At 44.4% G+C, this 18354-nt stretch overlaps 1 protein-coding gene across 4 annotated transcripts in view; it reads left to right on the top strand.

Annotated features, from left to right (window-relative positions):
- LOC102449109 (amyloid beta precursor like protein 2) overlaps positions 1-14223 on the top strand; it is a 120621-nt gene extending 106398 nt beyond the window's left edge. For 2 of the 4 annotated variants that reach the window (XM_075909699.1, XM_075909697.1), the window contains 7 exons: positions 5101-5200; positions 6308-6484; positions 7133-7168; positions 10355-10437; positions 11359-11433; positions 11825-11980; positions 12728-14223. In XM_075909699.1, coding sequence (XP_075765814.1) covers positions 5101-5200; positions 6308-6484; positions 7133-7168; positions 10355-10437; positions 11359-11433; positions 11825-11980; positions 12728-12829 — 729 coding nt within the window. In that variant the 3' untranslated portion in view covers positions 12830-14223. The remainder of the gene's footprint in view (positions 1-5100; positions 5201-6307; positions 6485-7132; positions 7169-10354; positions 10438-11358; positions 11434-11824; positions 11981-12727) is intronic. The other 2 variants (XM_075909700.1, XM_075909698.1) reach the window with 1 other exon arrangement.
- The last annotated feature ends 4131 nt before the right edge of the window (positions 14224-18354 follow it).

Raw genomic sequence — 18354 nt, 5'->3', positions numbered from 1 at the left:
TTCACTACCCTCCTAGTGAAATAGTTTTTCCTAATATCCAACCTGGACCTCTCCCACCACAACTTGAGACCATTGCTCCTTGTTCTGTCATCTGTCACTACTGAGACCAGCCTCTCTCCATCCTCTTTGGAACCTCCCTTCAGGAAGTTGAAGGCTGCTATCAAATCCCCCTTCAATCTTCGCATCTGGAGACTAAACAGACTCAACTCCCTCAGCCTCTCCTCATAGGACATATGCTCCAGCCCCCTAATGATTTTGGTTGCCCTCCGCTGGACCCCCTCCAGTGCGTCCACATCCTTTTTGTAGTAGGGGGCCCAGAACTGGACACATTACTCCAGATGCGGCCTCACCAAAGCCGAATGAAGGGGATTAATGACATCTCTGGATCTGCTGGCAATGCTCCTCTTAATGCAACCTAATATGCCATTAGCCTTCTTGGCTACAAGGGCACACTGTTGACTCATATCCAGAATCTCATCCACTGTAACCCCCAGGTCCTTTTCTGCAGAACAACTACTTAACTGTTTGGTCCCCAGCCTGTAACAATGCTTGGGATTCTTCCGTCCCAAGTGCAGGACTCTGCACTTGTCCTTGTTGAACCTCATCAGATTTCTTGTGGCCCAGTCCTCCAATTTGTCTGTCACTCTGGACCCTGTCTCTGCCCTCAAGTGTATCTACCTCTCCCCTTAGTTTAGCGTCATCCGCAAACTTGCTGAGAATGCAATCCATCCCCTCATCCAAATCATTAATAAAGATGTTGAACAAAACCTGTCCTAGAACCGAACCTTGGGGCACTCCACTAGAAACCGACCACCATCCTGACATCGAGCCCTTGATCACTACCCGCTGGGCCCGGCCTTCTAGCCATCTTTCTATCCATCTTACCATTCATTTATCCAATCCACAATCCCTTAACTTGCTCGCAAGAATATTGTGGGAGACCGTATCAAAAGCCTTGCTAAAGTCAAGATATATCACATCCACTGACTTTCCCACGTCCACAGAGCCAGTTACCTCATCATAGAAGCTAATCAGATTGGTCAGGCACGACTTGCCCTTTGTGAATCCATGCTGACTATTCCTAATCACTTTCCTCTCTTCCAAGTGCCTCAAAATGGATTCCTTAAGGATCCCTTCCATGATTTTTCCAGGGACCGAGGTAAGACTGACCGGCTTATAGTTCCCTGGATCGTCCTTCTTCCCTTTTTTGAAGATGGGCACTACATTTGCCTTTTTCCAGTCATCCGGGATTTCTCCCAATCTCCACGACTTTTCAAAGATAATGGCCAAAGGCTCCTCAATGACATTTGCCAACTCCTTCAGTACCCTCGGATGCATTAAGTCCGGACTCATGGATTTGTGTAAGTTTAGCTTTTCTAAATAGTTCCTAACCTGTTCTTTACCCTCCAAGGGCTGTCCACCTTCATCCCATCTTGCATCACTTAGTGCATTAGTCCGGGAGCCCACCTTGTCCGTGAATACAGAGGCAAAGAAAGCATTGAGTACTTCAGCTTTCCCCACATCATCTGTTACTAGGTTACCTCCTTCATCCATTAGGGGCCGCACACCCTCTCTGATCACCTTCTTCTTGTTAACATGCCTGTAGAAACCTTGTTATCCTTCACATCCTTAGCCAGTTGCAATTCCAGTTGCACTTTCGCCTTCCTGATAATCCCCCGGCATTCTCGAGCTGTACATTTAAAACCCTCCCTGGTCATTGTCCCAGTTTCCACTTTTTGTAAGCTTCCTTTTTGTGATTAAGTTCATCAAGGATTTCCCCTGTAAGCCAATCCGGTCTCCTCCCATGTTTGCCTCTCTTGCTACGCGTTGGGATGGTTTCTTTCTGTGCCTTCAATAAGGCTTCTTTAAAATACTCCCAGCTGTCGTGGACTCCTTTCCCCTTCATGTTAGCATCCCAGGGGATTCTGCCCATCAGGTCTCTGAGGGAGTCAAAATCTGCTTTTTTTGATGTCCAAGGTGTGTATTTTACTGCTCTCTTTTCTTCCTTTGGTCAGGATCCTGAAATCTACCATCTCATGATCACTGCTTCCCAGGTTGTCACCCACCTCTACTTCCCCTATTGGTTCCTCCCTATTTGTGAGCAGAAGGTCAAGCTGCGCACAGCCCCTGGTCGGCTCCTTCAGCACTTGTACCAAGAAGTTATCCCCAACATTCTCCAAAAACTTCCTGGATTGCCTGTGTACTGTCATATTGGTTTCCCAACAGATGTCATGGTGATTAAAGTCCCCCACAAGAACCAGGGCCTGCGATCTAGAAGCTTCTCTCAGCTGTCCGAAGAAAGCCTCGTCTACCTCATCCACCTGATTCAGTGCTGTTGTTTGCTCCTTTAAACTTAACCCATAGACTCTCAACAGGTTTTGCTCCCTCTTTATACTGGAGTTCAGAGCAATCATAGTGCTATCTTACATATAGTGCAACTCCTCCTTTTCTCCCCTGCCTGTTCTTCCTGTACAGTCTATACCCTTCCATGACAGCGCTACAGTCATGCGAGTCATCCCACCAAGTCTCTGTTATCCCAATTAAATCATATTTCTTGGACTGGGCCAGGGCCTCCAGTTCTTCCTGTTTGTTGCCCAGGCTTCTTGAATTAGTGTACAAATTCCTCAGGTAACCAGTTGATCGCCCTATCTTCTCCATTCGAGACAGGGGTCCTCCTTTCTTGCTCCTTCCTCTCTGCATTTCTTCCCGGTATCTGACTTCCCCACTCCCTTCAGGGTTTTGGTCACCGTCCCCCGACGAACCTAGTTTAAAGCCCTCCTCACTAGGTTTGCAAGCCTGCCCGCAAAGATGCTCCTTCCTCTCTTCATTAGGTGGATCTCATCTCTTCCTAACAATCCTTGTGCCCGGAACAGAGTCCCATGGTTGAAGAAACCAAAGCCCTCTGTGCGACACCACCTGCGCAACCACGCATTTACGTCCTCAATTCGACGATCCCTGCCCAGTCCTTTCCCTTCAACAGGGAGGATGGACGAGAACACCACTTGCGCTCCGAATTCTTGGATCCTTTTTCCCAGCGCTACATAATGTGCAATAACCTGCTCACGGTCATTCTTGGCTGTATCATTAGTTCCCACATGGAGAAGCAGGAACGGGTAGCGATCCGAAGGTTTGATCAGTTTTGTAAGCCTCTCAGTCACATCCTGAATGCGAGCTCCTGGTAAGCAGCACACCTCTCGAGATTCCAGGTCTGGGCGGCAAATGGATGGCTCAGTCCCTCTTAGGAGGGAGTCCCCAACCATCACCACCTGTCGTTTTCTTTTGGGGGTGGTGGCCGTGGAACCCCCATCTCTAGGACTACGCATCCCATGCCTTCCAGTAGATGGTGTTCCCTTCCGGTTTCTTCCTTGTGAGGTCCCTTCCAAAGCATTCAGCGCTGTAGAGCCTGTGGAGAGAGCCTGAAAGTGATTACTTACCTCTATAGCATTGGGGGATTCCCATGCTGGCCTTTTTCCCCTTCGAGAAGTTACATGCTGCCAGTTCTCTTCCTGGTCCCGTACTGCCCTCTCTGGCTCCTCCGCCTGCCGTGCTTGAAGGATTAAATGCTGCCTTCTATTGAGGAAGTCTTCATCTTCTCTGATCGAGCGTAGGGTCTCCAGTCCTCTAACTTTTTTTTCCAAAATGTCAACCATATTGCACTTTGTTCAGATGAAATCTGTTCTTTCTTCCGGGAGGAAGACAAACATGGCACACGCTGTGCAGGTAACAACAGGAGACCCATCACCATCCATCGCTGCTGTCTGGGAGAAGGGATTTAAAAAGAAAGGCAAGAGAACCTCCCACCCTTCCCAACTCCCTCTCTAAACTCCCTGTTAGCACTCACCTGTTCGCAAGTACCTTGGTTGCTTGCCCACTGCCTTAAAAAGCCCGGGAGTGCTTGAAAGTCCTTCCCCCTACCAAGGCTCAGCCAATCAGCAGAGGCTTCTAGTATTCAAACTTTAATTAGAAGCCAACAGTTTCCACCTGCCAGTCACAGCACACACTCCATGAAGGGGACGGGGAGGGCAAAGAGGAAGTGGGGGAAAAAAAAGAAAAAAAAAAGCCTCACTCTCAAACACGGGAAAAAACAAACAAAACAAAAAAAGAACACACACCAACCCTCACTCACAAACACTAACTCAGCACACAGTAAGAGAGCCCCAATAACAAAACACATTTCCCTCAAGAGTCCTGCATCTGCTTCTCCTTTTACTGGAGAATTCCCTCTCTAAAATCCCTGTTAGCACTCACCTGTTTGCAAAAGCAGGTCCATTCAACTCATTAATTTTTCCTTCAACATTTGGCTTCTCTAGTCTCTATGATCCCTGATCATGTAGCACCTTCTGTGGGTCAAGTCTGGAGTTAAATTTAAGAGTAACAAGAGCTAATGGGTGAGTTGAGGCTATGTGTACAGTGTGACCCAGTTTTCAAATGAAGTGCTGCATATAGATGCGTATTAGAGAAATACATAAAATGGCCAGTTCTGATGCCCCGTATTCCAGTATAGATGCCTTTATTTGAAAATTGAGCTATATGTGCTGTATCTGAACTTACACTTACTAATAGGTCGTCTATGTGGCTGATGGGGGGAGCCCATAATTTCACTACGAGTATAAACTCTGGCAATTTTGTGACTTGTAAAGCAGCAGAGTGGCAAACCCTGTTCTGCCTAGAAGCTGTGTGTAGACTCAGCATTGTCTTGCCAAATGATGCCTTTTTTTGACTTACAAAGGTTCTTTATATCCTTTAGTTCTGCATTCAGGTGCAGTCCATGGGAAAATATGCCCTGCCTTGTGCAGCTAGGCCCACTTAGTCTCCACTGCCTGAGAAGTAGTTTTCACTTTACTTACTAAATTCTCCCATCACATGAAACATTGAGTGTGATTAATATAGATGATAAGCATTAATGTGTGTGCTTCTGGGGCAAGACTGATTGCAACAGGAGCCAGGGAGGAATCTCACGTCCTACAGTAGTTTGCAGATATCTTGTTTGTTGCTTTGTGGTCCATGATACAAGCTGGTGCTACATTTGGAATATCTTACTTGATGGACTCAGATGCATTACCTTTGATGGCTCTTAAATTGGCCCTTGTGTGTTGGCAGGTGATGACACATCTCCATGTGATTGAGGAGAGGATGAATCAAAGCCTCTCTCTGCTCTGCAAGGTACCATATGTGGCCGAAGAAATCCAGGATGAGATTGGTTAGTAGCTTTCTAGGCCTGTGCTGATATATTAGGGCAGCTGAAATATATACACCAAGCCCAAATTTCTTAGTGTCAGGTATACCCCAGAAAGATCATTGTTTGAGATTCTCTAGCTTAACCACAAGTGATTTGACTTGATGCAGGAACTGAAGGGTATAAATTCCTCTGGTTTGTGCTGTGTAGGAGAACAGCTGTTGTAAAGGTCCCTTCTGGCTTTAAACTGTGAAGTTATAAAAGTCTGCAAAAATTTCACAGTAACTCCCAAGTCCTCTTTCTTCCCTGCCCTTGGGTAAAAAGGAAGTCAAAACGAATACAAGCAGATCCGTGCCCTATATTGGCGTGTCAAACCCCACTATATATCACCTAGCTCAAACTTCTCTTGGCTCACGCTGTACCACCACCTCTAGCCAGTGTTTTTGACAGCCCATGAGGATCCTTCAGAGTAAATACAAGTCGTGGATGGATGACAGCACATATGAAGATCCAAGCATCCCCTGCTGCCCCATAACTACATTTAAAGGATCATGTTCCCCCAGCCAATTCAGTCTATTTGTAGTCCGTCTCTTTTATTCAGTGTCTACCACTTTCATAAGCACTTAGCTATGACACTGATAGGTAGAAATATGAGAATCAAGGTAGACCGTGCTTAAGGATTAGAATTCTCCCCCAATGCAAGATGTTGAAACAGAGAAATAGGCAAGGTTTAAAGAACAAACTATTAGCTGACAGAGCTATAATCCTAATTCTGGTGTGTTGTAGCTTCCTTAAGGACCAGCTACGCAGCACATTCTCAAAATAGTAGGAGCTTTCTGTAGGGCTAGCAGGAGATCGCTTTTCCATACAGATGACTCAGATTCTTAGAGAAGCTAGGAAGTATTCAGTTTGGTTCAACTTAGTTTCCCACTACATATATTCTTGTTGCAGACCCTCTGCAAAGCAGGATCTCTGTCTTTGTTCCTGTAGCCCCACCAGCTAGTACCACTGCATTCTGCGAGGAGCAGAAATTTTCCTTCAGGGAAGAAATGAGGCATTCTAGCAACTGCGTACAATATAAGAAGTAGTTTCTTCATCCTATATTCCCTGACTGCGTATTCACCCTTTCAGATGAACTGCTTCAGGAGCAGCGTGCTGACATGGACCAGTTCACATCCTCCATCTCCGAGTCCCAGGTAGATGTCCGAGTCAGCTCTGAAGAAAGTGAAGAAGAGATACCCCTCCAGGAGGGAAAACCCTTCCGGCCATTCCAAGTGAAGACCTTCCCAGCCTCGCCCGGAAATGAAGGTATGTAGAGTCAAAAGTGTGTACTTATTTTAGGGAACCAGGACACATTCAGTTAAACAGACATCAAAACCCATGCAGTATAGGGTGCTCTATCCCCTTGTGGATGTTGAAGTCTGAAGCAGTTGCCACAGAAATACAGAACTACCCATGAGAGCACTGTCAAAGCTGCCTGTATGATGTAAAACCTAAGCAGATGCTCTGCTAGTTTGGGAGAGAGCCAGCACAGTTAGTAATCTGTAATCCCTAATATCCATCTTAATTTGTCCTTAATTTTGATACTGTTGGCCATTTCTAGAGTTGTATTAATTGCACTTTGCAGAGTGCTTGCTTTTCCTCTTCCCACCCATTGTTTTTGGATTTCATTCCCTCTGTCTCTAACTAAAATGTTCCAGTGTAACATTAAACTTCATTGCTAAAAACTGCTGCAGGGCTTTGGGGGATTCTTTTTAATCAAAGAGTGCTGACAGCTGGCATTTGTGTAGCTTTTTAAATATTTTTTTTAAATGAAGTGAACAGACTAAGCTATAACACAGCTGTACAATAAAAGCTTTATCCAGGGTTCGTCAGAAATCACGCATAAACCTTTTTTTCCTTTCTCTCTTAATCTCCTTTTTCTGCTATTTTTGTTTTTGTTTTCCCTCCTGCTAGATCCTCAGCCGGATTTGTACCATCCAATGAAAAAAGGTTGGTTCTAAGCTGCTCCCTCAGTGTCTCCCATCACTCTACGTTTTCAGTGTTTGATAGCTTAATTTTTAGTTTCACAATCTCACCTTATTGTCACTTTCCTTCTCTCCATGTAGATGTGCAGGGCTGACTTATCTGTGCTCCATTTTGCTAAAGAAACAGGCTAGTTTGACTGCATCTGTGACCTTTGCCAACCTTTCAGAGGAATTCTAGGAGTACATAGTTGTTACTTTGCCCCAAAATGTAATTCAGCTTTAGCAATCCCCTTGGGAATTGTATAGCAGTTCACACCATTTTATCCTGAGAAATGTTTAGTACTAGTCCAAAGAAATTTAACAGCACAGAATGCAAATCCAAATGCAGAGTCTGTTGCATGTAATGTGGTGTCTGTTGTTCCTTCTACCTGGTGACCACACTAATCCTGGAGTGAGTGTGGGTTCATTCTGACACTCCAACAATATGCAACAAGGCATTTATCTAGTGGGATCTAGTATTGTGCACACGTTCATTCATTCACTTTTGCCTGTATGGTCTCCTTTCCATCTTTCCTTTTTACATCTGGTATTTCTTTTGTACTATGCTAGTTCTCACTCTTCATCCATTTCTGCTAATAGGTATACTAGCATTGCTAGCTGTTGCTTAATTCATGTACCGAAAGGACTCTGGCTGAAAGGGGATGGACTGGGCTGTAAGCAAAATGACCTGACACAAAGCAAGTTTGTCAAGTGCTTTATTAAATGCTATAGAATCAGCTCTGTCTCGTCTAATAGTCTGTGTGTGCTTCCTCTAAGGGTGTGTCTAGACTACCTAGTTTTGTCGACAAAAGTGGACTTTTGTTGACAAAACAATACCAGCGTCTACACTACCGCGGAGTTCTGTCGACATAACTCCGCGGTTTTGTCGACACTGGTATACCTCATTTTACGAGGCAAAACACCTTCTGTCGACAGAGTTCTGTCGACAGAAGGTGTTATTGCCTGTAACGTTGCGTCCAGACTACGGAGTTCTGTCGACAAAGCGGCTTGCTTTGTCGACAGAACTCCATGTGTCTGGACGCAAATTGTCGACGGAAGTTTTGTCGACAGTATCTGTCGACAAAACTTCCGTCGACAAAACGCGGTAGTCTAGACGTACCCTAAGATCTAAACATTACAAGACTTGCCTTCTGTTTGGTGGTGCTCGTGTAGCAAGCTGGAAGTGATCCCATTTGCTTCCCTAGGTTTTTTTTATTCAAAATTTGCTCTAGTTATGGTCTTCAACATTTGGCATCTGACTGAATCTGGACATTGTACTTTCAGATTGATTGTAGTAAGCAAAACAAATGTTGTTCCCATTTAAGTACACAACAAAGCTCCCACGGACTTCAATGACAGAATCAGTTCCTGCGTTCTCCTTCTCTCAGGATATTCTATAAAAAGCTGCTGTTTTTTCCAGGGATACATGTAATCTAATAATTTTACTTCTGGTTCTCTGTAAATGCTTATAGTTAGTCTCTCCTAGGGATGTAAGCGGCTAGTCGCTTCCTCCTCCCTCCCCCCGCTGCCTCTGTCAGAGAGAGGCAGCAATGCGGGGGAGAGTGGGATCCAGTGCTGGGGGAAGCTGGCTTACAGCTGGTTCCTCCTAGCACTGTCTGTGGGAGGAAGGGGTAGGGGCGCAGCAGGGAACTGGCAGCGCCTCCACCTTGTAATGTAGCGAGAATGGAGCCCTTGCTGCATTTCAAAAGCAGAAACGCTTTGGGGAGCCCTGGAGCAAGCTGGGGACTCAGTCTCCCACTGGCTCCGTGCCCCTGTCAGAGGTTTGCTTTTGAAATGTAGCAAAAGCCAGCAGGGCTCTTGGTACATTTTCAAAGGCAGATGTACCCATAGCGATTAATCGAATAGTCGATGCAAATTACATCGATTATTTGATTTAGTTGAATAATCTGGATTTAACATCCTTAATCGATCCAGAAACTCTAAACTATTGACTTTCGCAGTAACATAACTCACATATGCAGCCTTGGGAAGCTAGACAGGAGGCTGTGTCTAGAATTTGAATGTCTCCAAAAAAGCTAATGGGGAAGAGGATGCAATAAAACCCCAAACACTCCTTCCTGGAGGAACCGGAGTGAAACATTAGTTTAGTTGGCATTTTCAAGCAGTAAAAGCTGTCTCTCTGAACGCTTGTCCTGGAGCCAACTCCTTTCCTCCTCTTTAGAGACCTTGCAACAGTTCCAGTAGCAGCTGAAACAGTGCACTTGCAGTTGCTGTGCTTGTAGCTTGGCTGAGAGGTGTTAGTTCAATTAGAAGTATTCTGTGCGGTATGTTGTATTTTCCCCATGTCCCTCTGAAGCTGGAGACTCAGCTGAGTTTTGGTTGTGGTCCCATTGTCCACTTTATTTTGTCATAGGTGTTCTGAAGGACACCTCTTTTGCACACTCTGATACTTGATGCTCATCATCTCTCAGGTTTTTAGCTGTAGACCTAAGTAGTGTTGTATCATCCTGTTCTAGATTGATCTATTTATAAAAGTTGAGATCAAACTGTTTACGCAGAACAGCCTCTGGTTAGTAGACGCTCTCCTTTGCAGCTCACACTAGATTTCTGCCTAGTCATAGATGAGTGGTATTCTGATACAAGGCCTGGCTTATCATTCTCTCCTCTGTTTCTCTGGGATTGATTGCTATTTTGCCTGTGCCAGTGATGGGACAGCAGCTCATTACTTTGCTGTGCTGGGTGGCCTTGCAACTCCCGTTACTGGGGCATTTGCTGATGTGCTTGATTGACTTGGCTGTTATGTAAAGGGCTTCCTGTGCACTGATTAGTGAAGAGGAGGGCATGTTCTGCCTTTCTGGAGTCATGCTGATCCAGAGATGTTCCCATAATCCTTTTTTTGTTGTTCATAACAGCTCTTGATAGCAGAATAGTTGTGGATTTACACAGCACACCTTTTTGTGCATCCTCTTTGTTCCTGCCACATCCACCCATTATTGTCATCAACAAGGAAACCCCCATCTTTCATTGGTGCTTAGCACGAGCTCCCTCTCTGAAGCAGAATCTAGAGGGACTGGTAAATGGCAACCAGTGCAATGAATTCCACTAGCAGTAATAGCACTGCAGAGAGTAGGCAGTCCTTCCTCGTTGCCATTGAGGTCTGATGAGTGGTGTCTGCCTATATCTAATGTAATACTTAACCGTTCTGGTGTAGGTTCTGGAATAGCTGATCTAGATGGACTCATCGGAGCTGAAGAGAAAGTGATTAATAGCAAGAACAAAGTGGATGACAATGTGGTAAGCCCCCTGCCTGTATTTTCTAAAGCAAAACATATTTTGGAGACTAACATTAGTGGCTTATTTCCGTGCCTTTTTCCTACTTGCTGAATGTCAGTGTACTCATTATCCATATGGTGCAGGGGAGTTGTGGTTTTCTGACTAACCTAGATTCCTAAGCCTGTTCAGCTTTGGAAGTGTGGGAGGTCAAGGGAAGAGAGATCCAGATCTCCAGATGTAGAATAACTTGTTGAAGTATCTTGTTGAGAAGTAGCTTCCCTAGATAGAAAACAGAGCTCTTTGATAGACAATGAAAGGCTCACCTTTGTTAGGCAACTGCCTTACGACCACATCAAATGTACTACGTGCTGTTGTGCTCCACTGCTGTAATAAAACCAAGCTGCTTTTGATAACTTTTTTGAGTGAAGTAATGGGCTTTATTGCACATTAAAACTGAAAGCCAGTTACAGTGACTCAGTGGATACCTTGTTTGCCATTAGTATTGATTTTGTCTCAAGTGGAATGAATGAGATGAATTCTAGTTGCAGTCACCTTGCCCTCCTTCATGGATAAAATTAACACTGCAGGTTCAACTTCTAAATTCATTTTAAAGCCAGGGGATAGATTGATGTAACACAGCCTTTGAGCCCAAAGCAAATGCCTGCAGCTGAATGAACTAAGGCCCTTGGGGTCTTCTCAGCTTGGCCTCAGTTAACTGTTCCTGAATGTTGTGGCACTAGCACAGTGGCTATAAGTGGCTGATGGCTATCTCCTTCCCATGAGAGTGCAAGACGGTGGTGGTGAACTAGCAGAGTTGAGTGGCTGTTGACCCAGCAGAAGCATTCTGCTGTATTGGGCAGTAAAGGTCTTTTCTCCAACCCCGCAATCCTGTACCTATTGTTCGTGGCTCCTTGTATAAAACGCCTTCATGACTGTTTTCAGGTAATTGATGAAACCCTTGATGTGAAGGAAATGATTTTCAATGCAGAGCGAGTCGGTGGACTGGTGGATGAGCCGGTATGTATGTGGCCACTCAAAGGGACTAGCCGTTAGTGAATTCTAAAATGAATTTCAATGTTTGGTGTTTGTGTACCCACTTATTTTGAGACCCTGCTGATGCCTTGCAGGGAGTGGCATTGTTCTGACGTCTTCCCTAGAACTACAATTCTAAGATGCTACCAGTAAAGAGGAATGACACTGATGTTTTTTGTTGTTCGTACCGTATGGGTCAGCATCTTGTGGGAAACCATTTGAGTTCAATTCCCTTTTTGCCAGGCAGGGAGATGTTAAATATTCATGCTGCCAAGCATAATCACTCATGTCTCCATATCACAGAGAGTTGCTGGTGGCTACCTCCTCGGGTTCCATTTAAGTATCTTCTTCTCTATTCCCTGCTCTTTCTCTACAGGATAATGAGAATTCCCTTCATGAGGACTTCAGTTTAAGCAGCAGCGCCCTCATCGGTCTCTTGGTGATTGCAGTTGCCATAGCCACAGTCATAGTCATCAGCTTGGTGATGCTGAGGAAGAGGCAGTATGGGACCATCAGCCATGGGATTGTGGAGGTGAGACAGAGCTCCTGCTGTACTAACTGAGCAGGGTAATGATTAGCATTGAGTCAGCTTATAATGCTGACAGCAGTTTGTGCAATATTCTCAGACTTAAGCATCTCAGCACCTACAGGGTTGTGGCTAATGGAAAAAACCTTCAGGATAATACATAAGGGTGGCCTGCTGGGATCTGCCACTTACCAGTTGTATTCACTAATCACAAAAAATGCAATTAGTCATCCTTGTCTATCTGAAGATGGGATTTGGTGTTAAATGAGCTTTCAAGTCTAAATCTTCAGCAACAGAATAAGCAGGTCTGATCTGTAGTAACTCCTCCTCTCCCCCTCCACATAATGTAGCCACCATTAAGGTTCATGGAGCTGGTAGGCAGGAGTGACTTGATTTTTACCCTAGCTGTAATGCTGACTTAGCATGGCTGCAAGTGAGCTGCTTTAATTCTTCCCCAGCATGTAAAATGCTGATCTGTTTCACATAGATCTGAGGGTCTTTTGTAACAAGCTGTGTAAGGGACTAAAGAAACATCCTTCTCTAGTCTTATGCAGGCAGAAGGTCGAAAGTGGCCTTGAAACTGAATTTTTCAGCTGCCACACCACTTAGGGAACAGTAAGCCCTGACCTATGGTATTGGTTTGCATTTTGCCAGCTATAGTCCTATCCCCTTCCAACAACCGTAGTTACAAAGAAGTTAGACCTGTAAATTGACGAGAGGACTCCATTGACTCTGGTAATTGGTCTCTCTAAGGTTGACCCAATGCTTACCCCAGAGGAGCGTCATCTGAACAAGATGCAGAACCATGGCTATGAGAACCCAACTTACAAATACCTGGAGCAGATGCAGATTTGAAGGATATGAAAATGCAGCAGCCCTGACCAGCAAAGGGGCAAGGCAGAGAGGGCCAAAATGGTCCAGCGTTTTGGATTGACTACTGACCATCAGTTGCTTCAAGAGGACTTCATCTTACATTCAGAACTCCTGGATCATTAAGACTATAATTACTACTGTAGAGTTGCAATTTCCATTCTTTTAAATGGGTGAAGAAATGGTAATATAACAATATATGATATATGAATCTTCTTAAATGGGAAAAATGAATCTATTGCAGATATTTGACTGAGATGTAGTTTTTCTTTTTAAAAAAATTAATCCGAAAAATCCCAGTTCTGTTGTGTTGTCTGATACAAGCGCTATATATATAAATGGGAGATGTTGATTTTTATTTCTGATAGACCACTTGTATATTGAAGGTCATTTGTACCAGCCACATTGTATAAAGGAGACACTTGTGGCTCTTTGGTCATTTTGGCTTTTATATATAAAGCAGTATTCCTTTTTCTAAAAGAGAATTTTGCCAGAAGTTGCAAAGATGTTAAATAGGGTTAGGAGCTATGAGAACATAACTAAGGAAGCAATTTGAGAAGATCGTTAGTGAACAGCTTTATAAAAATCCCCTGCTGCCCATGATCCGTGCACTTCTGCTGCATAGCGGTATGGTTTCTAGGAATCTAGACTCCCTGGAGGCAAGGAGTTAAAAGGCTTCTCGCATGTTTGTTTATAGCCATTCTAGTGGAATGTTAGAACATGGTTGTACCAGAATCTGCACATTCCCCTTCTCTTCTGAATTCAGTCTTGCTGTACAGTTGGAAGTCTTTGATATTGAATTTAAATCCCTCCTTCTGATTCTCTAACCAGCCTCCTTCAGTGCCCATCTGGCATTAGCAGCTCCCTGTTGCTGCTACTTTGTCATTTTTCTAGCCTGCCCTGCCCCCCTACCACATGGTAAGTAGTCTCCAAATGGAGGTTTTGGAGCTCTGCATCTGTGTGCTGATGCTGGGCTCTTCTGGAGTTGTATGCATGCTCAGAGAATGCCCAAGCCTTGCAATAATCAAGCAGCTGGGGAGCTGAAGACCATGGAATTTTATTTCAAGTTGGATGTGCAGGAGATGTAGTAAAGGATACTGCCTATTTTACACAAAACTGGATGCATAAACCCTGAGGAGAACCTCACCATCATGTCTCTAATGCTTGTATAGTTGATGTTAATGCTCATGGCTTTTTTTAAATCTGGAGGTTCTGGTAACCTGTGGTGTATTTTTTCTATTTTCCTGTGACTTTGTTTTCTTCCCCCCTTCCATATGTCTTCCCACTATGCACAGATTTAACTTAACCTGCAAACTCCTTAATGTGGTCTGTGGGGAATGTACAAAGTTTAAACACATCAATAAACACTTTAACTTCCAGATCGTTTCTTTTCTTTATTCATGGGTTTTGGGGATCTCTCCCTCCTTGCCTTTGTCAAACCCAAGGGGTGTTTTCCCCTCTCCCATTCCTACACACCTACAACTCCAGTTCATAGTTAATCTTTGAAGGAAAGGACTATACAGAACTGCTGCTCACTGCTATTGAGGGAGGAGTATTCTCCCTCCCCCCCTTACACCTGTCTCAGAGTGTTCACAATGTACTCAGCCTCTGCAAATCGTTGTGGAGGGAAGGGGATAAGAGTGATGTAAGGACTCCTCAGGCTGATGTGCGTGCATCTCTTCAGGCTGCAGCTGTTTGAAGCACCTGGTGTGTTCATGTCTGAGCCATGGGTGTGTTTATGTTCTAATTGTTTCCAAAACACATTCCAAGTTAGCTAGTCCTGAAATGCCAAATTCATTCCCTGGGTACGGTCTGACACTGGCATGCTCCCACCAGAGTGCCAGAACTGCACTGCTAAAGCAGCCTGGCCAAGTCATTTTGGCTGTTCATCCCTCCACCCACCATTGAAGCTGGCAGTGACAGTAGACACAGTCATGGATTTTTAAAATACAATCTACAGTAGTTCTAACGACCACCCCAGAAGAGCTTGGTTTTAATGTTTGGTTTAAATACATACCAGCAGGTGGTGGTATATACAAGAATTGTGAAGTCTGTTTTGCAGACCTGAAGGGAGCAGTAGCCTCCACTGTATGCAAATTCATTCTGGGATACAAAGACTGGCAAGCCATTAAACTCTCCTGTCTCAGTATCAAGCTTTTTATCCAAGCCAAGAGCAAGGGAAAGGAAATAAAATGCCTTTAAATCTTTATAGCTAATGTTTTAACAATGACAGGCATGTTCTTATTGAGTCTTCCCTCCAAAATACACTTAAATGAATGGCTGGCAGGTTTCACAGCTTTCCTTGAGTTTTGTGTGTTGGTGCTCTCCTCCTCCCCTCTCTGAGTTGTGACTTCAAGCTTGAATGGTGCCTCTTTTGCATCATGCCAAAAGAGCATGTGATTCCAAGATACGATTTTAAGAGTTAATCTTTCTTAGAATCAGATCTGAACATACAGCCTTAAAGAGGGGCTAGTCACTCAGTAGTGCCATGTTCTGGGTGAATTATTCTCAGTCTGTAGGAAAGAACATCTGTTGTCCTAAAAAGCTCCTTCTGTTGGCTTGTCACAACTCATTTAAATGGTGAATTTCACTTAAATGAAGTCATAGCTCTTCATGCAAACTTTGACAGCTGGACCTTCACTGGCATGGTCTGAAATGCCTCCAACTGGTGGGTGTTGACATCTGGATCCATTTAGGGCCAAGGCATGTCAAACTTTAATCTAGGTCTGTTAAATACCTTTGTGCACACTGTCACATACATAAAATGAATTCCTTAAGATTGGTTCCAGTGCTAATATTTTTTTCATTATTAAGATCACTGATAAGCCATCCACAACTGATCCAAGCACAAATTATCCTGAGTATGATCTCTGTTAAGGAAATCAGGTCATGGCTTTATCTCCCAAGTATTGAGAGCTCCATCCTGATAATTTAGACTGCCCAAAACAGAACAATTTTGCACTCATTGTAGGAGTCAGTGCTACGAGGGAAGAGAACTTTGTATCTAACACTGGTCTTATGTGTTCTATACTCACTCCTAGCCAACACCATGGGACACAGCAAGGTAGAAGATGGTATCTACCATGACCTTGCCTACCCATGAACCATCTATCATAGCAAGATCAAGGATTTGGTATTTAGATATAATTTTTTCTAAAGACTACACCTAATAGGACAACTGAAGGAGTATCCCTCTTGGAGAGTTTAAAGTACTTTACCTTGGTGCTTATGCTATTGCTCAGCATGGTAACTGAGCACTTGAAATGTGTTGGCATTCGGCAATGTGTGAATGAAGTTGGAGGTGGGATATCTTTGCTACAGTTGGGCAGCTTTCTCACTCTGTGTGGGGGTTTATTGAATCCATTTTCCAGACACAAATTAGGATAAAAATTCAAACTTTTGCCAACTGAAAATCCCAAGAAATTAGCTCTTTCCCCCCTAATTCTATCTTGAATTTCCAAAGTCACTTGGAACCAGATTTTTTTTATAAATGTCAAATAGACTTTAAAAACTTGAGTTGAAAAATTAATCTAAATCAACCCTATCCTACCACTTTTTGGTGAAAAGACCATTTTCTGAGCAGCTCTGCTCACTTTTAGTGACTAATAAACTTGGTCTGCTATGTAATCCCTTTAACCCACCTTAATTTACAGTGCCCAATTAACCTTTTTTAAAATTCCCAAACCTTAAATAAGGTAACACTGGAATTCCAAAGGGTCACTAAAAAGTTTAACACAAACAACCTTGCCTTCTTATAAGTTCATTCCTTTGGGTCACACTTTGGGCCTATTTCGCATAGTCGGTCATAGTCAAACTCAATTTAAAACTAGTTATTCGGGGCAGGCCAACAGGATTTACTGCCAAGGTGTCCTCACAGGTCTCTGGCTCCGTTCCTGATGAGAACCAGAAGGCTGCTTGCGTGTGTGCACAGTAATGTGTGCCGTGTTGACTTGTGCACTGTGTCTCTACAGCAGACCCCAAGAGAGCCCTCAAACACCACAAACCAAATGATCAAAGGTGCCTGGCCAGGTTTATTGCTAAGTGAAATACGTTAATAGTTGTCAGTAGACTCTACTGAACCACTATGCATATGTACCCCGTAGCAATGGAATGGAATCAGTGGAAAATTTCTACTGCCCCTTAGGTCATACAAAGACTGTCCCCTTAAGATACCACTTTATATACAGGTTCAAACACATCACACCTCACTGCTGATGTTGTCAAGTTACCACCTTCTGACACTACTTGGATATCAAACCGCAAGGTACAAGGTGATTAGATCATCTCTATCCATCATGCTGTCATTTTAGACCCTTTCCTGTATCTGGGTCTGTATCTGTAAGGAGTGATAGCAAAAGGATGAAATTTAATAGTGAGAAGTGTAAGGTTATGCATTTAGGGATTAATAACAAGAATTTTAGTTATAAGCTGGGGACACATCAGTTGGAAGTAACGGAAGAGGAGAAGGACCTCGGAGTCCTGGTTGATCACAGGGTGACTATGAACCGCCATTGTGACATGGCTGTGGAAAAGGCTAATACGGTCTTCGGATGTATTAGGCGAGGTATTTCCAGTAGGGATAAGGAGGTGTTAGTGCCATTATACAAGGCATTGGTGAGACCCCTTTTCCACAACCTGGACATACCTCCAATTATTGGGGCATTTGGCAGCCACAACCTTCGTGATCCTATTCGTAAGGCTACACATGTGCTGCCTACAGCATTGGCTTGCGACCACCTACATTCCAACTTGACACAGCCTTGTGAGGCATCTTACGCTTCCTCTGCCAGTACTACAATCTCTCAACTGGTGGACTTCTCTAATCAACTTACCTGCCGGCATACTCTTCCACTGCCCATTGTGGCACAAGGGTAATACAGGGCACATGGTCCCAACAGGAGAGACACCTCCATATCAACATCCTGGAACCCAGGGCCATTTGCAAGGCTTGTGCCCACTTCCTTCCCCTGATAAAGGGCAGAACCATTCATGTCCTCATGAATAACACACCCTCTGTTATATGTCAATCGACGGGGGGAGAGGGTGCCTGATCATGCTCACTATGTGCAGAAGCAATCAGATTCTGAAACTGGTGTGTCAGGAACCACATAACTCCAACCGCCACATATATACTAGGACAGCAGAATGTGAGGGCTGACAAACTGAGCAGACACTTCTCAGAATAACGTAGTGGGAGATCAACACCAATGTTCTCGTCTCCGTCTTTCGCAAGTCGGGTTTCCCAGCTATAGACCTTTTTACAACAGTGCTCAACTGCAAATGCCACAAGTTCTGCTCCCAAGCAAAGCTGGACAAAAGGTCAGAGAGATTCACCATCTGCTGGATGGCTCCCCTATTCTATGCCTTTCCCCCAATCCCTCTACTTGCTAATGGGGCCATTTGTGTGCGCCCGCCAGGTGCTCGGGGCTGGCCCGGCCCCAGGCATGTGGCTCATGCATGGTGCCAGAGCCGGCCCGGGCACATGGCACATGGTGAGCGCTGGCCCCAGG

This window comes from Pelodiscus sinensis, chromosome 26 (assembly GCF_049634645.1).
Source record: "Pelodiscus sinensis isolate JC-2024 chromosome 26, ASM4963464v1, whole genome shotgun sequence".
Taxonomy (NCBI): Eukaryota; Metazoa; Chordata; order Testudines; family Trionychidae; genus Pelodiscus; species Pelodiscus sinensis.
This window is presented reverse-complemented; position numbering and strand designations above follow the sequence as displayed.